Genomic DNA, 14543 nt, shown 5'->3' on the forward strand with positions numbered 1-14543 from the left:
TTAGAATTTTCTGAGCTACAAAGTGTAGAGACTGTCAGAAAACACACAGTTGTCTTATTCAGCCATGCACTTTTGTTGTGTTGGTAACACATGCAGCCATTTGAGTGCAAACACCTGACTTTTCCTTCCCAGCAGTCTGTGCAATGGGATTTATTCCAGAATGCTTGGATTTTCCTGGGTATTCCCTCCGCAAAAGGGAGCAGCTGATCAGTCATCCCAGGAAGCACTGAAGTAAGCCTAACCATCCAACATCAGCTGCTGCAGATCTGCATTGTGGAAAAGCTGCCACATCCCTAGTGTCTACAGGCTCACAGTTCCTGCTTGCAATACATGTGAAACAGGCAGGTTGTTTTGTGCCACAGTTCAAAATGCCAGCTTCCTTCTTCTGCCATGTTGCCAGGGAGATTGCACACTGAATTTGCCGATACGGATTTCACAGCGTTGCATGCAGGGCAAATTCCTAAAGTTTACCAATATGTTTGGATATACTTTCAGTGGACAGTGACAAGAAGGGGCATAACGTGAAAGTGATGACAATCCTAATCTTAGCACAAACTGGGGAGAGGCATGTGGAAAACAATGTGCAAAAGGCATAGTATATACCAAAGCCTGTAGGAGGGTCACTGTCCTCTTTACTGTGGAGGGCTAGGCCAGAGTCCTGGTCCCAGCATAAGACCCCAGAATTTCTGGGATGCTGTGGTCTAAGTCCTGCTGTCAGAGACAGCAGTTCTCATTTTAAAGTGGAAAGTGACTGCAATCTTGGAAACTACCTTTCCACCTCCAGGCTCTGATGCTCTAAAGATTTGGCTGAATTTCTGGCAAGAGATGTTCTGTTGCAGTACTAGCTTATAGGGCATTCAAAGAAACAGAAGGGCCTTAAATGTAATCTTGTTTCAGCTCCTGCTTCTTTAAGGGCTTGCTTTCCAGTATGGAAGGAGACTTTCTCCATAGTATCTTCCAAGGTGGCCTCCCCAGAAGGGATGTCAGGCCTGTGGTACAGAATCCTTGCATACAGAATTCATGCTGTAGTCCTAAAACATGGGGATTTGCCTCTTCAGTCTCGGGAGGGACTGGTGCATCACTGCTTGAGATGATTTTAGCCCAGTGAACCTCTTGCACTTTCATCTGAAGATGGAGTCTGAAGCTTAGAGGGGTTGTAAATAATCACCTTAGAGTATCTTCCATTGTACTAGACCAGAGCAAAAGTGCTTCTATAGCAGCATTCCCTCTCTCTCTGGTCACACTGCTGAGCTGATAGCATTTGGTAGCTGTGGGTCTGCAACTGATCAACAAGAGAACCTCTATCCTGTATGTGGGCAGTTAATATAAGAGGAAACAGGGCCCTGACAAGTCATCTTGCTCCAAGGTTTAAAAATCCACTTTTTTCATGTTTCCTAAGCATTCAACCAAAACACAGACAACTTCTTTGATAATCAAACACAGCATATTGTTGATTGGGCTGCTGGAGCAGTGTCTGTGTCATGTTTATACTGAGTCAAAGATAAAAATATTTCTCTAGACCATATTGAACAAGTTTCTTTTTTCAACATGATAGCAGTCCCCAGAATAGGCACTACACGGAAAATACTAAAATATCTTCAGCTCAGTATCACCACACAAATTTTCCACAGCTGAATTTATCTTCTTTTATGTCTATCAGAAGTGTGAAAAATCTGGAAAACCCCAGACTACCCCAGAATGCTAATTTCAACTGACATGGATAGGGGCTTACCCTTCCTAAAAGTAACAGTGAATGTAAATACATTTTTGAGGTTTCTTGAAAAGTCTGTCCATTTGAGCCTCTCTAATAGATAAGTACCTTTTTTTTGGACAACCATTCTTTTAGTGGGCTGAAACTGAAGACACAAGAAGCCAACAGGAATGACTGCAGTGCTGCTATGATGTTCACACATCATGAGTTACTGCTGAATGTTCTTCAATTCTGATAAAGGACTGTACAAGGGAAATAATTTGGAAATCCAGGACAACTGGGTAGTCTCCCCCTGTTTCACCCGTTAGTCCTCTAATTCCAGAGCTGTAAATGTTCAGTGCTACCTGTTGTCCTTGTACTCTCATATGTGGCACTAGGCTGCCAAATTATATGGCAGATTGAGGGAGGGTCTCTTTATTTCTTTCAGAGACAGATTTTCACTGAATCTCCTCTCGAGGTTACTGGATCTGAGAATTTTCCAGCAGTCTAATCTCAGTAGCCTGCCCTTAGCTATTCTTTGACTGGTAGATAAAGCTGTTCAGTATGACACACAACTCTCTAACATAGTTCTGCCACTGTCAGCAGGAAGAGGAAAAATGGAAAACAGAAAGCACAAAGTTAACAGTCAATTCTTATGCTTCTTACACACTGTGTAATGTCAGAAGAGAAATAGCTGTGACCTCCTCTCTGCACTGTACTCCAAATTGGTGCAATCAGCATCAAAATGTGTTAACTACACTTTAATGGCACTTCTCTTCCTTCTCCTCCCTCTCAGCCACTGCCTTCTCATCCCATCAAGAAATGATTCCTTCTTCAGGGCCATTCTGCTACAAACTATTACCATGCAGGGAGCATGGCCAAAATAGCAGTGCTCCTCCTCAATCTGTCTGTAAGAGTGGAGTGGAGTGGAGTGTTGCTTGCAGAGATGTTTAGTTTTCACAGGTCAAACCTCTGTGCAAACCCACTTGAAGTTGTCTCTCGAGATGACTAGATTTTAATCTTCCTGTGCCTTTGGTGTTCTCCAACTTGGGCAAGAGTATAAAACGTATTTTGTTTGGTCATTTTCTGGTTTCTACATGCCAAATCAGGGTCTTTCAGACTTTTTTTTTAATACAAGATATTAAATAAAAGATACTGTTCCATTGCAGACTTTGAGGTTTTGTCACAGGCTTTCCCTCAGTTTGTGTTGCTATCACTAGCTCTATCTAGGCCTTTGGATAGTGGCCAGGAGATAAAGCTTTAGGAAGGAAAGACAAAGATAGTTAATTTGAAAGGAAAACATGCTTAGTATGTTTACAAAACTACGAACAAGGCACTGCTTTGGAGAGCTGATGTGTGGGTTTGATAGGTGTTTCAATCTTGGCTCTTGTCTTGTAGCATATTTGTGTGGTTTTAGGAAAAACCATATTCTGGTCAACGAGTGCAACCTGTACATCTTCCAGTTCATCATGCCTGACTGCATGGCCTCATGACACATGTGTGCTGAACTGGGAGACTCTGTGGGCACAGGTCACCCAAACAACCTTCCCAGCCAGTTGGGATAGGGGGGAACAGACTACTGAGCACAGATCCATGGATAATTAAGTAGGTGGCTGATTAGGTCGAGTGAGTGTAACACAACACTGTTCCAGAGGCAGGATGGCAGCACGCTGGCAATCTCCTCAGGAGCCTGTGTTTGGAGGAGTCACATGGTCAGGGTGTCACAGAGGTGCCTCGATGGTGAAAACAGGAGAGCCTTATCTACCTGTGTGATGAAAGTGTGGAGCTCTGGACTTCTGGAAAAGAGCTAGGTTCTACTTCTCATCTCTCTTCATGAGAATGAGGGAATCAAAAAATCCTCTCTTGTCATTTACTCATTCAGGTGGCACAAATCAGTGGTGTTGCCCTTCATCTTGGTGATCTAGAGAAATACAAGAGCAAAATAGGTCAACAGAAAATCATCTCACTTCTCACCCGACTTACTGGAAGGGTAAATACTGAAAATAACATCATTCTCTCTGTCTTGCTGGGGTTCTTGAAAATAACGGGGTTGCTTCATATTTCATGCTTTGTACAGGGCAGGACCATTTTGAATCTTTTACCTGAGTGGCGTATTCAGATTCCTAGTAGATACTTCGAGCTCCATAGTTTTGCTGAGACTTAGAGCATGTAACCTATTTTACAGGAGCTACTGCTATTTACTCTTCATCACAAATACTTCTGTGATTTACAATTATGGGATAATCTGCCCCAAGTGTAAAAATCTCATCATAAAATTCTAATGTAATATGTAAAATACAGATTTGCTATCCCTCCAAATGTTCTTGTCAGTGTTCCTACAGTTTTGGATCCCCTTAGTACATGTTATGAACTGTACGCTCTTCTTTGATTCTTGTTACTCCCCATTAAAAGGCACAGCAGTGGCACCCCAGTGGGGGTATTCTTAGCAGTGTCACAGCCACTGATGCCCTGCCCTTCCCACATCACCTGTGTAGGGCATCTCTTTGCTTTGCAACATGCCTGCTAGTCTGTGTATGTGTAAGTATCACCCTGTCATCATGAGGACTGGTGGCCCTGAAAAGTATTAGCATACGGAGCTGACAGACTGTGGCCTAAGAGCCAGGCTGTGGCTTGTGTATGGCAGGGACCTGGAAGATGACAGTGGCTGCTGATGCCAGGTTTGGGCCAGATTACAAAGGAAAAGCAGCTCTGTATCTTTTCCCTTATTGCCAAGCTGTTATTCACAAAAATTGGATTCGCTACCTGGTGTGCAAAAAGCCAATAATTACACACTCGAGAGAGACATGGATTTTCTATTTCAGAGTCACGCAAGCCTTGGTGCTCAGAGATATTCCACAAATCAAGCACACCAACTATCAAAACTTTTACTGTTCCTACATTTTAGAAAACAAAGGAATAAGTGTTCATTGGTTACAAGTTACATAGTTCTCTTGTTAATTAATATTGTGTCTTCTATTGGTTAATGATTCTCTCACTTCTCATGCCAATTAATCTGCATGCCCAGTCTTTCTCTTCTGTTGGGTTGATGAGTTTTTTGGATCGGTGGCCATGATCTGCCCCTGCTGGAATAACCTTTTACCCAGCTGGAGCTGATTTCAGCACAATTGCTGAGTTATCTTCCTTAGTTTCTTCCTCATTTTGGGAGTTCTACCAGATGTCCTTGTGGCCTGTAAGTTATGCTTTCTCTGTCCACTGTCAGTGGTACATCCTTCCTCCCAATATTTGTTAACATTCCCCTAGGTATGAGATCCTTGAAGCATGTCAAGCCTTAGACCTCAACAAGGCAATTCTACCAACAAGTAATTTAACTTTTTAACATAGAATCATAGAATCAGTTGGGTTGGAAGAGACCTCTGAGATCATCAAGTCCAACCCTTAATCCAACCCCACTTTGATTACCAGATCATGGCACTCAGTGCCACGTTCAGTCTCACCTTAAAAACCTCCAGGGTCGGAGAATCCACCACCTCCCTGAGCAGGCCATTCCAATGCCTGATTACTCTCTCTGTAAAGAACTTCTTCTTCATATCCAGCCTAAACCTCCCCTGGCAGATCTTAAGCCCATGCCCTCTTGTCCTACTGTTGGTTGCTTGAGAGAAGAGACCAAACCCCATCTGGCTACAACATCCTTTCAGGTAGTTGTAGAGAGTGATAAGGTCTCCCCTGAGTTTCCTCTTCTCCAGGCTAAACAACCCCAGGTAATTAACAAGAGAACTATATAACTTGTAGCCAACGAACACCAATTCCTTTGTTTGCTAAAATGTAGGAACGGTAAAAAGTTTTGATAGTTGCTGTGCTTGATTTGTGGAATATCACCGAGCATCCAGGCTTGCATGACTCTGAAACAGAAAATCCATGTCTCTCTTGAGTGTGCAATTATTGCCTTGTTGCACACAGGGTGACAAATCCGACGTTTGTGGATGTCACCACAAAGGACTGAGCCTCTGTTCTCTCCACTGCGCAAGCAGGAAAAAACATCTTAGGTGGCTGACCACAACTTCCATCATGGAGCCTGGCATGGAACAGAAATCCAGTCACTTATGGCTCTTGCTAGGACAGCGGTGGGTGCTGACACCCACTGTCCGCTCGGCTGCTGACACCAGTTTTCGCCCTCCTGACTGCTCCCTCCCTTCCTTTTTCTTTCTGGCTCGTTCAGTACCAAGCATCCCTGAAGCCTGTCACTTTGGGCCCGTTGGTGTTGCCATGGGGTGACAGCAGTGCCGCCGCAGGGGGAGTGCCCCAAACTCCATCTCCCAGGCTCCCAACTTCATCTCCCAGGCTCCCAGCTCCATCTCCCGGGCTCCTAACTCCATCATCCACCATGGCTGCGGGGGGAGTGCTCCCAACTCCATCTCTCAGGCTTGGAACACCAATCTCCCAGGCTCCCAACTACGTCTCCCAGGCTCCAACTTCATCATCTCCCAGTGCGACCTTGGGGGGAGTGCTCCCAACTCCATCTCCCGGGCTCCCAACTCCATCATTTCCCAGCACGGCTGCGGGAGAGCACTCCCAATTCTATCTCCCAGACTCCCAACTCCATGTCCCAGCTCGCCAGGGGGGGAGCGCTCCCAACTCCATCTCCCGGGCTCCGAACTCCATCTCCCAGGCTCCCAACTCCATCATCTCCCAGTGCGGCCGCGGGGGGGGCGCTCCCAACTCCATCTCCCAGGCTCGGAATTGCATGTCCCAGCGCGGCCGCGGGGGGGGGCGCTCCCAACTTCATCTACCCGCCTCCGAACTCCAACTCCCATCGCGCCTCGGGCCGGGAAGGGGCGGTCGGCGGGGAAGGAACCATCGCTTTGCCCGCTGGCCGAGACACCAGAGCCGCTCGCCATGTCGGCCGTGGCCGCAGCCAGCTGCGGCAGCGAGGGCGCGGGGGAGGCGCGGGCGGAGAAGAAGCCGCTGAAGCCTTGCTGTGCCTGCCCCGAGACCAAGAAGGCTCGGGACGCCTGGTGAGCTCCGAGCTCCGCGGGCAGGGGGGACTGGGAGCCGCCCCCACCCCGGGCACTGGTGCTGGAGCATCCCAGGGAGGAGGGAGAGTGCGGAGGAGAAGGAGGAGGGGAAAATGCCTTAAAAGCATAGTTTAGAAATGAAGAGGTTAATAACTCATAGCCCCGGTTTCAAAAAGGCCTCAGACAGCAGCTTTTAGTGCTGCTTTGCATATCTTGACTGCTGATGACTGACCCAAGCAACAAAGACCCGCAGGTGGTAACTTCCTTAATGCTAAATTCATTATAAATGATGGTCTCTTTTAAATAAAGCAAAACGCTTTGGTTTTTGGGTCTCAGAGGATGGCATTTATCACGGAAGTGCACAATCTGACAGTGACGTTTATAGCTGGTTTTGTAACTACAGACTTAGTCATGGTCACAGGACCTGCCAAAGAGCCTGAAACACACCTGTCACCTTTGGCTGTGACCGTGAATCCTGAAAGAACTTTAATCTGCTGACCAGATTGGGTTTTTTTTACCTCCCAGGTGATATAGATGGTGTTCAGTACGTGACATAATACTGAACACGGTATTTTTGCTAAAGTTAGGGGTGCATGTCCAGTTACCCGGTAGGGTGAAGTTGAGTCCAGGGCACCCTCAGAAAAGGATGGTATAAGGATGCATGTTTCTGGTCAAACAGAGTTGCCCTGGGCAACCAGGAGGCATGCCCATGCTCTTTGTAATAAAGCCTAAGGAGAAAATTAAAGATCAAGAAAATTACATATTTTAGTTATACACTACTTGGTAATTTCTTTCTTTGGCAGCAAGAGTAGTATAACATGGTAGATGAGGGTTGATCAGACCTGTGAACAGAAATGTTCAGCCAGTCAGTTAAAAAGAAAGTCTGAACTGCTTTTGCAGTATACATGATATACCAACAATGGTAGGCTCTTATTTGGAGGGGTGAGTAACATGAAAAGTTACCATATGCAATAAATACATTTTTAAACAGTAGCTAGACAGGGCGGGTGGGTGTTTGCTCCAGGTTCCTAAATATCAGCTGAAGTTGAACTTAAACATAATTTACTGGTCAGCCTATTCTGTATTGTCTGTTACTGGAGAAATTTTGTTGTTGCTTCCCTACTGAGTGAATTAAAACTGGTTACTGACAAGCTCAGCATATTCCATGAAGTGATGTGACAGCTTTGTGTTGTATAACAAATCCCCAGCTAGGCTTGCCCAGAATAGACCTTGGCCTGTTAATTGGAAGTTCTGCTGCATCTATTTATCAGAGTTCTAAGTGCACAGCTCCAGACTTAGGTAACTTTATAAGATAATTTTATACTTTACAAAACAGTGCCACCCTGGACAGGATAGGCAAAAAGAGCTATGGAGCCTAATAAGGACTCTTGGTTGTCCCTAACAGCTTTACTAACAGTAAGTAAACATTTTGTTGCTGAACCTTGGAAATCTTTTTATTTTGCAGCATCATTGAGAAGGGGGAAGAAAATTGTGCGCACCTAATTGAAGCTCACAAAGAGTGTATGAGAGCTCTGGGCTTCAAGATATGAGTGAGATGAGCAGGACTGTGAATGTGGTGAGTACAGCCTTCAGGACCTCTGCCTCTGAAGAGCCCTGGCACTTGAGCTGGTGCCACTGGAAGGCCCAGAGTACAGTTTGTGATGGCAAAGGTGTTATCCTTATGAGAGGGAAGGCAAAGTGATCCTCACTGACACTAGAGTGAGCACTGCTGTCCTTGTGAGGGTGGTGAAGCCTTTGGCAGTAAAGAATGGTGCTGCCTCTGTTGTTTTCTAATAGATCCAAACCTCAATTTAGCTTTCTGATGCTGGGGCAGTGTTGGGGTTGGTTTTTGTGGGTTTATGCTGGGGTTTTTTTGTTGATTGTTGAACTGTCCTTCAATATCCAGTGGAAATCCATGTTTTGTGAAGCTGTGTTTCCTCTCTCTTCTAGATGATGTCTGTGGTGTGACTGTTTCTGAAAAGCTGCAAAATAAATTATTTCTGCAAATTACTTCAAAGAACAAATAGAAACAAAGAATCTATTTATAAAGAGTCTCTAATGATAGACCATGCATCACATCTGTAGCTTTTCCACTGTTAGCTCTTGACCTCTGCTTTAGAAAATACATTTTTTTCTCTTAATAAAAGTCTGAAAATGAACAATGTTCCTGACTTCTATTTCTTTTTAAGTAAAGAAATGACAGTGCCTTTCTTATTTAAAAGTGTGCTGCAGGAATGGAGAGAATGAGAAAAGTCTGCCTGATCATTAACATGAGACCGTTGATTACTGTGGTGGTGTGCTTGAACAGAGAGGACTTTGGTGGCTTTTCCCACTGATGCAAATTGTGAAATCATGTTAGAAACGTTGCCCTCTTACTGCTTTCAGCAAAGTCATGCTGAAGCTTGTAGTGTAGTCAGTGACAGTAGTTGTAACTATGTACAAAGGTGACCACAATCATAAGAGATTAACTTTCCTTACAGTCAAAACTGTATTTGTTTTCTCCTATTAGAATTCTTCCAATGTTTTTGAATAGCTTTACCTGAGGATTCAAGCTTCATTTTTATAATGAGGAATTAAGTACTTCGCACATCAAACTCACTTGAGCCAGTAGTTCTTCAAGGGAGAGGGAGCAGAGGACTTGTGCGTACAGGCCACTTGCCTGAAAGAAAAGCCTTTTTTAATGCCCGATTTTTGTTGTGTTGGTCTTGTGCTAGGCACACATGGGCTTTTATTTTCTAGCTTCTTTTTTCACTTGTATGGCATGACAGTGGGAGGGTTGTTGTGGTCTTTGATTCCTTCTTACAATCTAGAGAATAAAAAGGTGCAGTTGGTAGCTTGTTACACATGTGGAAATTTTTTGAGCTTCATTACAATGTAATTGTGCAACCCTACCATTGTTGTTCTTCCTGTGATGAGTTAACTGCTGAAGGCAGTATCACTAATTGCTTCCTCTCCTGATGAGCTTTCTCTTCAGAAATTGAAGATACAAGATTTGTGCTTTGTCCTGATTCTTCTCTTGGCTTAGATCCCGCTGGAGGGGTGGGTGCAGTCATGATTGTTTCTCTGCCAGCAGTGCCCTGCATATCATGAGCTAACAGTGAACAGGTTGTGAACATGTAGTATGTGGCGCTTGGTGCTGCCTCTGCTTCGACTCAGAAGTTGTGGGAGGAGAGTTCAGACTCCCCTCTGGGAATGTTTTGGGAAGATCCTGTCCTGAGGCAAGAGTTGTGCCCGTGTTGGCTTTCAGCCTCAGAGAATGGAGACAAAGTGTATCTGTGGCAGAAATTCAAAACTGCCTGCAGCACTGTAGTTGTCTGAGGAGGAGGACCTGGTGATCCTCTTGGTGTTTATTGTTGTGTTGAGGTAGAAACTTGAATAAAGTCATTTATGTTATTATTGCATGTCAGACCTTGAATTGAAGAGAATGATAAAAGATGGATGAGCACCAGCTTTGTGTTGGCATGCTCGGTCTGGGTAAACTGTGGAAATGGTGCCACAGAATAAAGCAGGGCAGTGGTCAAGTGAGAATAGAAGTGCTGTTTATATCAGGCCAAGCAAAGAAAAAAAATGGACCTCTGCACAATGTTACACAAGTTCTATAAACATAAGAAATGGCACGTCTTGACCTCCCTGAGGGTAAAGGCATGGTAGGTATTTTAGAAAGTTTTTGGGAGGAAGATGATGAGTGGAACAGTGACATACCTGTGTGCAGCAGGCACAGAAAGGATACTGGACAACTCTATATTTAAAGCAACAATGGAAAAACCTTGTAGTCAAATCACATTTCTTTCTGAGCGACTTAATTTCTTGCTACAATATTCCTGTGGAGTGGATTCAGGGCTTGATTCAGGAAGTGGGAGTTCCTGTGTTACTGCTTACCAATAGTGCTGGTGACAATCACTGCCCTGCACAGGGTGTTTGGTGTCCATGTGACAGTGTGAAACATGACAGTAGCAGGAAGCTTGACTAAACTATATGGCAGCACAACTAGATACAGTACATGCCATCTTTCAGCATCTGTGATTTGCTGAGAGCTTGTCTGGAGCAGGCTTGAAACCTTTCCCAGTAGCTGGAAATAGAATGTGTATACTTTGGAGCTACAGGGTTTATTAGTGTGTAAGTAATAGTTTGGCAGACTAATGCCAGCAATCCACTATGTACCAAATCAAAAAGGAGATGTCTGATTATGCCCTCTCTGATTTTAAGCCCCCGAGGTCTTAGTGTCCTCAACACAGGTGATTGAACTAGTTTTCAGTTTATGGGATCAGTAGTGAATCTGTAAACTTCCTTAGAGTGGGCAAAACAACCAGTCATTCAGCTGCTGTGAGATTTGGGACTGATAATCTGTGTGCTGTGTGGTTCTCAAGGACAGAGGATTTATTTGCCAAACATAGTGCAGACTGCACCTGGATTGCATCATCGCCTGCCCCTAAATAGTAAGTGCTACTGGTGGGAAAATCAGTGGAGTACCTGTTTACATACTGCCCATTTCAGTGCTAAAAAGCTTGACATGTCTATTTTTCTTCTTCACAGACCCATTGTATTGTAATGCTTATGTATCTTCTTCCAGGGAAGGATCTTAATGCTGCTCCAGTGTTTTCTATGCACTTGCTGTCTTGATTCCAAATTGGTTTGGACTTTGGTATCTCCCTTTTAATGCTTGTGTGGCTTTCCCATTGAATCAGTATTGGCTTTTGAACTGTCTTCTTGAATGAACAAACATCCCTGGATGGAAGTCATGTAGTCTAATTCAAGGCAAGGCATGAAAATAAAATTTCTCTTTGGTAATAAGAGGTTTTTTAACTCTTGCTGTGTGGAATATTCAAAGTGCTGTGAAGATGATCTGTATGGCCATGGTACTGTCAAAGGAGAGAGGAAGATTTGAGCCTTGGTGGTTCACTCACTTTAGAAATCTTCCTTTTAAAATAAAGGTCTGGAAACATCTAAATTAATCTCTAGTATGTGCTTACCCTTGAAAAGGCTGTATCATTCTCTCTACAATGTCACATTGAGACTCAGCAGAAAAGTTGGATAGTTTCTAAAGAGAGCTTTGTGCTGTTAATGCTGTTGCTTGAAAGTTTCCTGTTTGTCTTCCACAGGGAAGTCATAACAGGTCACCCTCACCCACAGTGTTGTCCTTGGAATCACTGCAACACCACCGCTTATGTCCTGGAACATCCCAGAGGAAGGACCTTCTTTGTTCTAATTGCAGCCTAAAACTGACAAAAAAGCTTTCGAGACAATATTAGTATAAGTGGAGAGCAGTTCTTTAATGAAAGCTTTCAGGTGCATGGAGTACATAGATGCACATGCAGTATAGAGTGAAATTTATAACACTACTTAATTATCACATCTAATGGGCACATCCAACCCCAAAACCTTTTGCCACTAGTACCACCTTCAGAACTGCCCTGTTCGGGGCAGCCCAAGGGTTCGGGGCCTTCTGTCTTGTTTTGCCTACAATCTGTCTCGTGATTCTGGTCCAGGTGCATAAGTCCCATACCAGATGTCCCTGCTGCAATGTTGTCTGATGAAAAGACCTTTAAACAGAAATTCAGGAATGTGACACAAACAGTGAGAAACTATTAGAAACTGCTAGCTGCTGTCTCAAGTGTGAGAAACTGTACAGCTATATAAAAATCTACAAATATGTAAAATACTAAAATCTACAAATATGTAAAAATCCTAAGGCATCATAATGAATCATTGACATTGTGTTCCAGAGCATTTTCTAGCTCAGGAATTTACTGAAGAGTGAAATTAATAGCTTCATTTTTTCCACTTTCTTTGATGTTGCTGCAGAAGTTTTTTGGTAGAACAGAAGGGTGGGAGGAATTGCAGTGGTGCTTGTCAGAATGCTTCCTCTAATGTAGTTCTACATTTCTATTCATAGCAGTTCAGTTTTGTCTCATACATCTTATGTAAAGTATCTTTCTCCTAATTGTTCCCAATCTTGATATCCCAAATCCTCGTTATATCAAAATGACAGCTTATCTTGGAGAAAGGGCCTGTTATAATACAGATGTTTTTGCAGAGCCCTGAAGGTAGACAAGTTGTTGTTGGCATCATCTAACAAGTATATGGCAATGGTATAAAAAACAGAACCTGGATCCCAAGATTTTTATTGTAGTGCCTTGGCTATAAGATCATCCTTCCCTCTTTGCAGAGAATGTCAAGAGGCAAAGAGTTCTTAGATTCCCCATAACTCTTGCAAAAGTGCTTTGTTCTGCTTTGGTCAGTAGGATTTAATTCCTCACTTAATTAATGGGCCGCTGGAGACCAAGTTTCCTGTTTCGCTTTACCCTTAACAGAAAGCATCTTTCTGAGTGGATTGTACTTACCCTGTGCAAAGCTTAATTTGTCTTATTTCCTTTCCACGTGGCAACCTGTCAAGATGGTACAGCTCTTAGGAGCCATACAGCTCTGTACTGCACATGGCCTACTCATTGCAGACAAGAGATTGTCCTGTCCAAGGTCAGGATGAGTTCTTTAAGGTTGCCATAAGCGTTGCTTCGTCCTTGCCCAGCAGACAGTATTATTCCAGAGCACTTAGTGGAAGAGGTGATTAGTGTGTCTTTAAGTGAATGGTGCCAATGGGAATGGTATGTTAGGCAGGGCAGCTGCAAGCTCGGCCTGAAACACAACCACCCTCGAAACCCTATCTCTACTCCACTGACCCATGCAGGCTGACCTCATACTGTGTTGAGTGACCACGTGGGTTGCGTCAATGCCTGAAATGTAACTGCTTCCTGGCAGCAGGGCAGATCCTGCCTGTGTGACTGATAACGTGTGACTTGAAGCAGGGGAGAAATTGCATTTATGCATCTTTTCTGTATCTGGCCATGGAGGACTGAATTTGAAGGCTCCCTCTCTTGCCAGTGTCCTTTGTTACCTGAGTTGAAAGTGTTTGCTTTCCTCTTTGTGCTAAATGAAGGTCTGGAGTGGGTGATCCAGATAGGTGTTGAAAAAATGAAAATGTGAGATGTTGTTTTCCAAGGATGCTTCCAAACAGAGCCTGTTATCTGTGGGGTGCCAAAATCCTCCTTCAACTAGGATTTCCCAAAAAAACATGCTTCCAGGTGTTACGAAGTTTTTGGCAGGATAGTCTTCTCTTCATGACAGATTAAACTGAGCGCCAGAAGCTCTTTTAGTTTTATCCCTCGCAATCACAATTGCATGGCTGTGCAGAGGTTTACCTCGTGCCCCTTGATCTAAAATACCCCATGAGATGACGCTCCCTGGAGTAAGGGGAGACTGCTGTAGAGCCTGGAAAGCATTATTTGAGAGCCAGCATTCTTGTGCTAAGTCCCTGCCACTGCTACCAGCCGCAGTGGGAGAAGGGGGTGACCTTTTTTCCATTTTTGTGTTGGGTGAAAGTCACTCTCTTGCAAGAGCACAGTGGTTCAGAGCTTGCTGCGATAAGCTGGTTGTTTTCCTTTCTCCTTTCCCCTCCTCGCGCTGTGCTGGGCTTATCTGGACGTCTGAGTTATGTTAAGTAGCGGGTGCATGCTTGCTCTCTGTTCTCCTCTCTGCTTTTGCTCCTTGGATTTCAATTCCAAACATGGTTATCCATTTGGGGTCTCTCTCCGTTCCACTGCCAAGAGATACACATTCCACACTCAACACCAGCTCCCTCTGCTGCTCTCTCACAGTTGCTATTCCATTTGCTGAGGTGCAGGCAAAACAGGCAGTGCAACGAGATCTCTGTCCTGTCTGTGAGTTTTCCAGCTAATGGCCTCTACTCTATTCTTGACTGAGCTCTTTTGGCCTCACATTTGCCAGCTTCTTTTCTCATTGTTGTGGCGAAGAAGGGGGCCAGCCGACAGGTTGTGAGCCACAAAGAGGAGAAACGAGCCCTCTTGGAATTTTTGGGGAGCGAA

At 44.3% G+C, this 14543-nt stretch overlaps 1 protein-coding gene across 1 annotated transcript; it reads left to right on the top strand.

Moving 5' to 3' along the window:
- Positions 1–6462: 6462 nt before the first annotated feature.
- On the top strand, positions 6463–8827 carry COX17 (cytochrome c oxidase copper chaperone COX17). Its single transcript, XM_071572134.1, has 3 exons — positions 6463–6663; positions 8129–8239; positions 8614–8827. Exons 1-2 carry the CDS (start codon positions 6545–6547, stop codon positions 8211–8213), a joined length of 204 nt encoding a protein of 67 aa, XP_071428235.1. The 5' UTR covers positions 6463–6544; the 3' UTR covers positions 8214–8239; positions 8614–8827.
- The last annotated feature ends 5716 nt before the right edge of the window (positions 8828–14543 follow it).

Source organism: Pithys albifrons, chromosome 1 (genome assembly GCF_047495875.1).
Source record: "Pithys albifrons albifrons isolate INPA30051 chromosome 1, PitAlb_v1, whole genome shotgun sequence".
Taxonomy (NCBI): domain Eukaryota; kingdom Metazoa; phylum Chordata; class Aves; order Passeriformes; family Thamnophilidae; genus Pithys; species Pithys albifrons.

Excerpts from the sequence above, each read along its gene's own strand:
- COX17 (XM_071572134.1), top strand. The coding sequence starts at position 6,545 with ATGTCGGCCGTGGCCGCAGCCAGCTGCGGCAGCGAGGGCGCGGGGGAG. Across the intron at positions 6,664-8,128 it reads AAGAAGGCTCGGGACGCCTG|CATCATTGAGAAGGGGGAAG; the intron begins GTGAGCTCCGAG and ends TTTATTTTGCAG.